The sequence below is a fragment of the Chroicocephalus ridibundus genome, chromosome 21, assembly GCF_963924245.1.
Source record: "Chroicocephalus ridibundus chromosome 21, bChrRid1.1, whole genome shotgun sequence".
Taxonomy (NCBI): Eukaryota; Metazoa; Chordata; class Aves; order Charadriiformes; family Laridae; genus Chroicocephalus; species Chroicocephalus ridibundus.
In genome coordinates this window covers 2,213,256-2,223,200 of record NC_086304.1, presented here as the reverse complement: position 1 = coordinate 2,223,200, position 9,945 = coordinate 2,213,256, and the positions used below count along the sequence as shown (strand labels likewise).

The following is a 9,945-nucleotide window of genomic DNA, read 5'->3' as shown; positions in this document are numbered from 1 at the left end:
CCCGGGAGGAGGCGGCGGGTGCCCCGACCACGCTGCCGCCTCCTGCCCGTCCCTCCGGCGACGGCGCCCTCTCGGTTGTATTGACGATGTATTTTTTTAAAAGAAAATGTAATTTGTTTTCCTCCTTTTAAATATTTCCAGCGCAGACCTGTACAGAGAACAAAGAGATGATCTATATTTTCAGTTGCAGCTTTTGTACATATAAAACTCCAAAGATTTCCCCGTTTCTGTATCTCTGCGCGGGCTAAATGAAGGTTGCGGCGTCTCTGGGGACGGCGCATCGCCCATTGCACAAATTATTTATGTATTTAAACGTATACTTTAGTTTGTAACCTCTACAGCGATGTACCTGCGGCTTCGTGAGTGTCCAAACCGGCTTGCTCCCTGCCGCCGAGCTCATCCCGGTTCCTGCGGCGCGACTCGCCGAGAGGTACCACACGTAGCAACTCTTTTCTTTTTTTTTTTTTTTTTTTTTTTTAAGCACCTTTATAGCTCCTTCCCCCGAAATTCAGAGCGGCGTCGGGAAGGGGGAGCAGCGCACAGTATTCCGCTTGGACCATTTCCTATTGTATCGTAACCGCGGTAAATATTTCAATGCAATAAAAGTGTTAAAATGCTGAGGATCTGCCGAGGTGCCCGGGCACGGGGAGCTGCTCCTGTTTAGCGGGAGCCAAACCCCCGCTGCTGCTGCTGCTCCGGCGTGAAGCGCGGGAGCTGGGGGCACCCAGGAGAGCGTTGGGATCTTGACCTTGGGTTCCTGGAGTTTTTGAACCTCTGGATTCCTGGAATCCCCCCGTGGGAGGTGCGGGGCTGGCTCGCCACGGGCTGGGCTCCCCCACGTCCCCTAACTCCGCTCTGCTTTCCCCGCAGCGAGACGTACCCGGCGAGGGACCCTGCATCGGACCCCGCGCCCCAGCGCGCCCGCCGCTGCCTCTCCAGGTACTGCCAGGGGGACGACACGTCTCCTGCCACCCCGGCAGAGTGACGTGCTGGCAGCCTGGGAAACGCCTACCCCGCTCCGTACCGAGCTGCCCGACCCCTCGGAGCAGCTTCTCTAACGACACGGCGTCCACCCTACGCCCAAAGAAACCCACCCAGCCCAGTCTTGAGCAGCTGCTGGGCGCTGATCCCCTGAGCTGTGTCCCCCCCGTGCCACCTCCCTGTCCCCTCCTCGCCCTTCCCGTGGCCGGCAGAGTCTGTGCCCACCTTCCTGTTCCCCTCGCCACCACCTGAGATCCCCCCCCAACTCCAACGCGGACTCTGGTCCCCGCGGGCAGGAACTTTATTCCCTTCTGTGGGGTCACGGGAGCGGGGTGACGCCACCCGAGGGCTGGACCTGTCCCCGCTCCCGGAGGGACTCCAGGCAGAGCCGAAGGGCGAACTTGGTGCCGGTGCTGACCCGCTCCACGTCCTCCCCTTCGGCCGGCGCTGTGTTCAGGAGGGTGGTGGTGGGGAGCTGGGTGGTGCTGGAGGAGCCACCGCTCACCTCCGTGATGCTGAGAGGGACAGAAAACGATTAGGGATGGGGCCGCGGGGGGGTCCTGGGGCTCTGCGCCCCCTTTCTTGCTGCCCCAGCATCCCTGTCCTCACCTGACGGTGGCCGGCAGCTCGCTGGGGACGTTGCTCAAAGTCTCGGCTCCGTCCTCCGTGGCTGCGATGGCCTCCAGGACGGGGGGCTCCAGCCAGGCGTAGGCGCTCACCTCGCTCTCGCTGGGACGCATCCTGGCCTGGACCCCGGCCTGGCGCTCAGGGGAAGGACCGACCCCGGGGACACACCGGGACGTTGTCCCCAGCCCAGGGCTCAGGAGAGGGATCACCCCCAAGGACACACCGGGACATTGTCCCCAACGCAGCAATTGGCAGAGGGATCGCCCCCCCACACACCCCACACCCCCCCACCCAGGGAGCCACGGGGACAATGTCCCCAACCTGGCACTCAGGTGAGGGATCAACCCTGAGGACACACTGGGGCAATGTCCCCAACTCGGCACGTGGCAGAGGGATCCCCCCATGGGGACACACCTGGATGTTGTCCCCAACCTGGCACTTGGCAGAGGGGACACACCAGGATGATGTCCCCAACCCCACTGCTCAGGAGAGGGACCAACCCCCGGGGGGGACACCCGGATGTTGTCCCCAACCTGGCACTTGGCAGAGGGGTCACCCCAGGGCCACACTGGGACACTGTCCCCAACCCCACACTCACGTCCAGCCCCTGGTGTGGCTCCTGGCAGAGCAGCAGCAGGTAGGTGACGATGTGGTGGCGGCGCGGCAGCCCCCGGCTCAGCATGGGCGGGTAGATGGACTGCGGGGACAGGGGGGCTCGCGTACGGGAGGGGACCGCAGGGGTACCCCCAGGGGTGCTGAGCGCCCCCCCGGGGAGGGCCGTTACCTCCCAGAGGCCGAGCATCCTCCAGGAGAAGGTCCCCGCTTCCAGGCGCAGCCCCGTCTCCTCCTCCAGCTCCCGCAGCCCCACGTCCAGCAGCTTCGCCCGAGGAGAAAATCGGGGGGGGGGGGGTGGGTGGGGGGTGTGTGCGTGGGGGGTGTTTAAGGTTGCACACCCCCCCAATTCACCCTCTCCCTGTCACCTTGTCCCCACGTTGTCCCCTCACCTCTTCACCCGGCTCCACGTGCCCACCTGCGAGGAGGGAGAGTGGGTGAGGGGCGCCCCAAAGAAACCAGACTCCCCCCCCACCCCCCCCCCCACCCAGGGACTCACCGGGCGGCACCCAGAGGCCGGGGAAGATGCTGAGGGTGGGGGCGCGGCGGGTGAGCAGGATGTGGCCGGTGCTGGCCCGCAGCAGCACGGCCACCCCCGCCGCCACCCCCCGGCCCCGCAGCTCGGCCGGGATGGCCGCGGCCTCCCGCTCCCCCAGGAGCTTGGCGGGGCAGAAGGAGGGTCTCTGCGGGGAGAGGGGACGTGAGGGGACGGTGCGGGGTGGTGGCACCGGGGGACGGGAGGGGGGTGACCCACCTTGAGGAGGGCGGGGGTGGAGCCGGGGAAGGCCACGTCCGAGAGGAGGAAGCGGCCGCGGTCCAGCCCGCAGCTCACCACGGCCACGTCCTCCTGCGCCGGGCAGAAGGTGCCGGTGACGCTCTGCAGGGGGGACAGAGAGGGCAGCGCCGGCAGGACGTGGCCACCGCCATGGCACCACCCTGCCACCGTGATGGCTACCACCATGGCTGCTGCCATAGCCACCACGATGACAACCACCGTGGCCACTGCCGTGGCACCACAAGGGCCACCACGCTGGCACCATGGTTGCCACTGCCATGGCCCTATGATGGGCACTGCGATGGCCCTTTGATGGCCACCATGATGGCTGCTGCCGTAGCCACGATGATGGCAACCACCGTGGCCACTGCCATGGCACCATGGTTGCCACTGCCATGGCCCTATGATGGGCACTGCGATGGCCCTTTGATGGCCACCGTGATGGCTGCTGCCATAGCCACGATGATGGCAACCACCGTGGCCACTGCCGTGGCACCATGATGACCACTGCCATGGCACCATGGTTGCCACTGCCATGGCACTGTGGGCACTGTGATGGCCCTGTGATGGCCACTATCATGGCACCACAAGGGCCGCCACCGTGGCACCATGATGGCCACCGCCATGGCACCATGGTTGCCACTGCCATGGCACTGTGATGGCCCCGTGATGGCCACCACCATAGCCACCATGATGGCAACCACCATGGCCACCGCCATGGCACCACAAGGGCCACCACCCTGGCACCATGATGACCACTGCCATGGCACCGTGCTGGCCACTACCACAGCGCTGCACTGCCCGCTGTGCTGGCCACAACCATGGCACCGTGCTGGCCATCACAATGGCCACCGTGCTGGCGTGATGACCTCTGCGATGGCACCACGATGGCCACTGCCATGGCAGTGTAATGGCCACCACCGCGCTGGCTACTGCCGTGGCCACCATGGCGGCATCGCGATGGCCCCCCCCCCCCACCCCGCTCCTTGAACACGGGGGTGTCCGCACGACCCCCCCCCCCGGTACCTGCCCGAAGCGCGCGGGCGCCCCCGCCCCGCCCCGCCTCACGTGCACCAGCACGCGCGCCGTCCCCGCCATCGGCCCTTCCGGGATGGGCGGGGCCTCCCGGGGGAGGGGGCGTGGCTTGGAGAGGGGGCGGGGTTTGGAGGCGAGCGCGCCCCCTGCCGGCGGCCGCCGGCGCAGCGCCAGCCCCGCAACGGGGACGACGACGACACACAGACACGGGGACAGCGGTGCCACCCCCCCGCCACCGCAGCCCCAGCCCACCCCGGGGGAACACCGTCCCCGAGGGACACCCGGGCAGCGGCTGCGGCTTTTATTGGCCTCAATAGCGCCAGCGCCGCGGGCGGGTGCAGCCTGTACCCGTCCCCGTCCCCCACCCTCAGGGCTTCTTCACGGTGCTCTCAATGAAGGACTCCAGCACAAAGATGGTCTCGTCCACCTGGTTCTCACTGGCGTCGATCCTGGGGGACAAAGGGAGTGGTGGCAGCAGGCGGGATGGCCAACGGCGGGGTCCTCGTGTCCCCTCGTGTCCCCCCATCCCCGTGTCCATCCCCATCCCACCAGCGCTCACTTGTTGACGTTGCGTTTGAGGTTCTCCAGCTGCTGGCGCTCGGGGGCCGTGATCATCTCCTCGATCTCCTGCAGCTGCGCCTCCTCGGCACCAGTGGCCTGCATGGACGCCAGGATGGCTTCCACCCGCTGCGACTTCTCCAGCAGCCTCCTGGGGGGACAAGGGACAGCAACGTGGTGGCTTTACCCCCCCCCAGATCCACCCCCCGCATCCTCATGACGCCTGGGCCCTGCGCTCACTTGTTCTCCTTGGTCTCGTACTGGCGCCGTTCCATCAGGTTGGCCACGCTCTGGGGAAAGAGAAAAGGGGTGGGGGTGAGCAAGGGGCAAAACCCAAAATGGGTGGTGAAATGGGGACGGTGCTGCTGCCACCCCCCCCCGGTGGCACCACCCAGGAGAGGCCCCAGCGTGGAGGGGGTGGCCGTTAACACTGAGCCACGGCACTCCTGGGGCTGGGGGATGTGAGGGGGTGGCCCAGCAGCCGCCCTCGCTCCTGGGTGGTGGTGGTGGTGGAGAACCACATGTGGTGATGGCAGAAGACAACCACGCATCCACGTGTGGTGGTGATGGAGGAGAAGGAGAACCACCCGTCGTGGTGGTGGAGAAAGAGAAAAACCATGTGTAGTAGCGGTGGTGGACAACCATGCGTGGTGATGATGGAGGAGAACCACATGTGGTGGAGGAGGAGGAGAACCACGTGTAGTAGTGGTGGCAATCAACCATGTGTAGTGATGATGGAGGAGAACCACATGTGGTGGAGGAGGAGGAGAAGAACCACGTGTAGTAGTGGTGGCAATCAACGATGCGTAGTGATGATGGAGGAGACCCACACGTGGTGGTGGTGGTGGTGGTGGTGGTGGAGGAGGAAGAGGAGAACCACACGTGGTGGTGGTGCTGGTGGTGGAGGAGGAGGAAGAGGAAGAGGAGGAGGAGAAGCACGTGTGGTGGTGGTGGTGGAGGTAGAGAACCACACGTGGTGGTGGCAGAGGAGAACCATGCATGGTGGTGATGGAGAGCCACTGGGCTCCACTGCCTGGAGCAGAAGCACGCCTGGTGGAGGGCCTAGATTTCTCCCCCTGCTTTGGAATAGTGGTGTGGATGGAGGCCACGTGGGGACTGATGGGGACGGGTGGACCGAGAAGAGCCACCGGCGGGTCCCCGGGAGCATCCAGGGTGGTAACTGGGCTGTACCTTGTAGCACCTGTGCAGGAGCATCCGCGCAGAGGACGGGACGTTCACCGTGTACAGGTAGAAGGTGCGGGATGGCGCGTGGTCGGGAGTCTTGGGGATCTCCTACCGGTGGGCGAGAGAAGGAGAAGGACGTCACCGAGCAGCACGGCCCCATGTGGGCTACGTGGGGTTGGGGACTGAGCCGGCATTTTGCCCGTGTCCCGTGCGGGGCGTGGGGTCCCTCGCTCCCAGGAGCGACGCTCGGAAACGCCCGTCACCTGCAGGGAGACGAAATTCTCTGAGAGCATTTTGTAGAGCATGTCCTTGGCTTCCTTGGCCGGGATCATGGCAAAATCCTCCACTTGCTTCTGCTCCAAATGCTTCTTTCGCAGGAGCAAGCGGAATATCCTGGCGCAGCGGGAACCAAATCTGAGCGGGAGAGGAAAATAAATCAGCGGGCGGAAAGGAGAAAGGGTCCAGAAGTCTTCAAATCGCCGCTTTACCTCTCCTCCACGATGGACTCCAGCGTTGCCGTTGCCAGCGACGCCAGGGCCTTGTGAAGATCTGTACGAGATCAAGGTCAAGGGACGACACCGACACTCGGGAATGGTTTTACGCGCCGGAAAACGCCGGGTCGGGTGGGTGACCCACAAAGGATACTGACGGTGTACATGCCCCCGCCGCTGTCGCCGGATTTACCCACGAACTCGAGCTGCGAGAAGAAGTAAAAAGTTCAGGATGTCCTAAAGCGCTAAAAATCTTGATTGTAACAAGTAATACAATCGCGCGTTTCTTACCGGGTCGTCTGCTAACAAGGTGAGATACTGGTCTAAAACTTGCTTCACAATGTTGTATCCAGCTGGAAGAGATCTGAATATCTACGGGAGGAAAAACAAGCCGAATATAGTGGGCGGGGGGGATTTAAAATGGAATAAGCAGCTTTATAAAATCTGCAGGTGCTTTACAGACTTTTCCTGCCCGATCCAAACGCGTTGCCAGCGGAGAAAGGCCCCGGCTACAGCCTGACCTCCCAGGGGCAGGAACCCACCTCGTTGGAAGAGAGCGGCTGGGTGTAGGGCGCGCTGGAGGACGTGGTGACTTCGCTCATCCGCAGCATCGTCCGCACTATTTCGCTGCTGGTCTGGTTTGGCCGGGGAAGGAAACGGCCGTTAGCGTGGGAGAACCTCTGGCCTGGGCTCTCGCCGCAGCAGGGACTGAAACCTCCCCACCGCGACCATCGAGCTCCCGGCCCGACGCGGAGAGCGACGGCGAGAGGGTTCTGAGCGCCTCCACGAACCTGATCCATGCGGTTGGCCACGGCACTGACGATCCCCTGGTCTCGAAAATGCTGGTGGAACCGGTCGATGTTGACTTGCCAGTAAATGCCATCGTCGGGTGGAGGCTGTGGGGGAAGAGCGAGAGAGAGGAGCCACCAAACTGAGGGAGAGGAGCCACCAAACTCAGAGAAAGGAACCAAAAAACGAGGCACGAAACTGCTCGTTTGGTTTCCCCAGGAGAGCGTGTTTGGGAAGACGCTGGATCCCTTGAGCTCAGAGGAGGAGGAAGGAGCTCAGCCCTTGGCAGGCCAGGGACAGAGGCACCGGCAGCATCCGGCCCAAGAGGCAGCTGCCTCCGATTTACAGCCCCGCAAAGCCGAGGGTGGCATTGCTGCCGTACCTCCGAGCTTTCTCCATCTTGCTTCTGCTTTTTAGCCTTGGGTTCACCCTCCTCTTCCTCGTCGCACGATCGTCTCCGCTTCCCTTTCCCTGTCAAACAAAGATGACGGCGTTTGCTTTTAAAAACTACTGTCACGGTCTCGGGTGAACAGCGCGTGGCCGAGTGCTCCCCAACCACCCCGTTAACCATCCGGTAGCACCCGGGGTTACCCCGAGGGCCTTCTCACCTACGAGGTTCAGCCTGGGCACGACGTACATGTCCTTCTCGTTGATCACCAACGTGGGCGCAGGGGGAGGCGGCGCATCGGGGCTCTCGGGGGTTTCGGGGACCAGCGGGCACCTCTGCACAAAGTGGGTGTCCGCCAGGCGCACAAACGTGTTGGAGACGTCGGCGTAATCCATGGTCTTCCCGTCTAGAGGAAGAGGAGAGAGATGGCGCCATCAAGCTCTGCCAGCCCCAGGTGGTTCCTGCGGCTCCAGAGGACGAGGTGACGCTGTGGTCCCCAGAGAACCGCTAGGAACAGGCTGCTCAGAGGCTGTTTTGCGGCGGGGGGCAGCATTTATAACCCCTCTGGCAGCGAGGCCACTTTGGGTGGCTCCTTCTCCAAGTTCATGGCCAGCTTTCCACTGCAGCGCAGCCCAAAGAGCCTCCGGTACCACATTCACCGAGCAAAACCGGCCTCTGGCAAATGCTGCTCCTCCTCCCGCTCCCAGATCCCTTTTTTTTTAAGGAGAGGAGATTCCCACCTTCCATGGTCTCGGTCAGCCTGTCCGCCACCTTCCTCACCACCGCGCTCATCGTCATCTTGCCGTTGAGGAGCAGCTCCTCCACGATGAGCTCGCCCGTGTCATTGTAGAGGGTCTTGGCGGTGTAGATGTAACGCGGGTAGCGGAGGATCCTCAGGACCCGCTTGCACTGGGCCTCGTACTCCACGAAACCTCGCTTCTGCAGCTGGTACGTCACCAGGTTGTGTTGGATGAGGACGCAAAGGGCTTTCTTAACCTGCCCGAGGCAGAGCGGGGCTCGGTTACGCGATGGAGAACCCCGCGCTGTGCTCACCCCCCTTCACAGCGGCCGCGGAGCATTTCCTCCCTGTGCAGCCACCATTTTTCCCCTGCTGTGACCCTCCCCAGTGCGGAGGTGCAGACGGTTGTGCCACCATCTTGTCCCCTGCGCATCATCCCCGTCCCTCTGGACTCTTATTCCCTGCCTTTGCTCCTGATGGAGACATCAGAGTTGCTTTCCTCCTTCCCAGATACTTCTTTAGTGAGATAACGAACCATCTCTGCCACCTAAGAAAACCCACGTGATTTATTTTATAAGCAGCAAAAGCGCTCATTTGTCCTTCCCGAGGTTTTGCTACCCGTGTCTCCTTCAGGAGCAGCAGTGGCGGTGACTGACAGCTGGGGCTGATATCAGAGTGGTCCAGGCTGTGTCATCTCACCGAGGCTAAAGCCGCCGCGGGCGGGTTTGAGATGTACCTGATCCAGCACCAGCCCCGTGTCATTGACGATCATCCGCAGCGGCTGGGGCCCCGTCCTGATAAGATAAGTCCCTATCTTCTCCACGATCTCCCCAAAATGTTCTTGCAGCAGGAGGGAACACAGCTTTATTTCCGCCTGAGTCATCTCGACGGCAGATTAAACCACCCGGCGGTGCTGGGGAAGAGCGCTGTTGTTATTACGGCTGTTTTGGGGGGCCGGGAGGGTGGGGGCCACCCAGGGAACCCCATCCGTGCTCCTTCCCAAAATGGAGGTCTGATGGAAGACCCAGTCTTGAGTTAAACCATCCCCTGGCACTGCAGCAGGGGTGAGATGGAGAGGGGACGGACCCTGTGGCACACGGCTGGTCCCTCTGTCCCCTCCTGGGGGATGGCAGTCATGTCACAGGGCTCCCTGTGTCCATGGGGCCCCCCACCGAAGGGGTAGCCATGTCAGAGGGGTCGGCGTCCCTGGTGTCCCCCTCCCAGGTGGGGTGCACCCGCTTCCCAAGGGCTGGGATCCTGTCAGAGGGGTTGGGGACCCTGTGTCCCCTCCCAGGGGCGATGACAGCCCTGCCTGTCACAGGCGGCCCGGGTCCATGGGTCCCTCCCACCCACGGGGCAGCCATGTCAGAGGCGTTGGGGTCCCTGTGTCCCCTCCCAGGGGGGATGGCAACCATGTCTGAGGGGGCCTGGGCCTATAGGTCCCCCCCCACCAAGGGGCAGCCATGTCAGAGGGGTCGGGGTCCCTTCAGTCCCCCTCCCAGTTGGGATCCCTTCCTCCCCAGAGGACTGAGGCCCTGTCAGAGGGCTCGGGGTCCCTCTGTCCCCTCCCAAGGGACAGTCGAAGGGGACCCGCCAGGCTCTAACTCACCCAGGCCTGGCCTAGGCCCATGCGGCCACCATGGCAACCGGCACTTCCGTTTCTCCGCCCGCTACTTCCGGTCGCCCCCGTCACCTCACCTCCTCTGGAGGACCGGCTCAGGCGACGCTCTGCCCACGCCGCCTCGTCGGGCCGAGGTGACGCTCT

At 63.3% G+C, this 9,945-nt stretch overlaps 2 protein-coding genes across 7 annotated transcripts; both read right to left on the bottom strand.

Moving 5' to 3' along the window:
* Positions 1 to 4: 4 nt before the first annotated feature.
* On the bottom strand, positions 5 to 4,100 carry NUDT17 (nudix hydrolase 17). Of its 6 annotated transcripts, XM_063357394.1 has the most exons (10): positions 4,022 to 4,100; positions 2,975 to 3,097; positions 2,720 to 2,903; positions 2,613 to 2,638; positions 2,393 to 2,485; positions 2,207 to 2,305; positions 1,591 to 1,727; positions 1,207 to 1,496; positions 350 to 563; positions 21 to 148 (listed from the first exon to the last, which is right to left on the bottom strand). In XM_063357394.1, exons 1-8 carry the CDS (start codon positions 4,091 to 4,093, stop codon positions 1,301 to 1,303), a joined length of 930 nt encoding a protein of 309 aa, XP_063213464.1. In that variant the 5' UTR covers positions 4,094 to 4,100; the 3' UTR covers positions 21 to 148; positions 350 to 563; positions 1,207 to 1,300. The 6 variants fall into 6 exon arrangements, with proteins under 6 accessions (XP_063213458.1, XP_063213459.1, XP_063213461.1 ...); XM_063357391.1 differs by lacking the exon at positions 4,022 to 4,100 and having other exon boundaries at positions 9 to 148; positions 2,589 to 2,638; positions 2,975 to 4,008; XM_063357392.1 differs by lacking the exon at positions 4,022 to 4,100 and having other exon boundaries at positions 12 to 148; positions 2,975 to 4,008.
* A 236-nt stretch (positions 4,101 to 4,336) lies between these two features.
* On the bottom strand, positions 4,337 to 9,935 carry POLR3C (RNA polymerase III subunit C). The gene is made up of 15 exons (XM_063357370.1): positions 9,790 to 9,935; positions 8,917 to 9,093; positions 8,182 to 8,437; positions 7,662 to 7,847; positions 7,436 to 7,524; positions 7,056 to 7,160; positions 6,807 to 6,899; positions 6,556 to 6,636; positions 6,419 to 6,470; positions 6,262 to 6,322; positions 6,037 to 6,187; positions 5,780 to 5,881; positions 4,829 to 4,878; positions 4,590 to 4,739; positions 4,337 to 4,479 (listed from the first exon to the last, which is right to left on the bottom strand). Exons 2-15 carry the CDS (start codon positions 9,061 to 9,063, stop codon positions 4,398 to 4,400), a joined length of 1,605 nt encoding a protein of 534 aa, XP_063213440.1. The 5' UTR covers positions 9,064 to 9,093; positions 9,790 to 9,935; the 3' UTR covers positions 4,337 to 4,397.
* Positions 9,936 to 9,945: the final 10 nt, after the last annotated feature.

What these genes read in the sequence shown, in the direction of transcription:
- NUDT17 (XM_063357388.1), bottom strand. Translation starts at nt 3,532, where the DNA reads ATGGCAGTGGCAACCATGGTGCCATGGCAGTGGTCATCATGGTGCCAC. An exon ending in CGGCCTCTGGGTGCCGCCCG is followed by an intron (nt 2,639 to 2,719) that starts GTGAGTCCCTGG and finishes CCCTCCTCGCAG; the next exon opens with GTGGGCACGTGGAGCCGGGT. An exon ending in GGGGACAACGTGGGGACAAG is followed by an intron (nt 2,486 to 2,588) that starts GTGACAGGGAGA and finishes CCTCGGGCGAAG; the next exon opens with CTGCTGGACGTGGGGCTGCG.
- POLR3C (XM_063357370.1), bottom strand. Translation starts at nt 9,063, where the DNA reads ATGACTCAGGCGGAAATAAAGCTGTGTTCCCTCCTGCTGCAAGAACAT. An exon ending in TGGCCAACCGCATGGATCAG is followed by an intron (nt 6,900 to 7,055) that starts GTTCGTGGAGGC and finishes CGGCCAAACCAG; the next exon opens with ACCAGCAGCGAAATAGTGCG. An exon ending in TACGAGACCAAGGAGAACAA is followed by an intron (nt 4,740 to 4,828) that starts GTGAGCGCAGGG and finishes TTGTCCCCCCAG; the next exon opens with GAGGCTGCTGGAGAAGTCGC.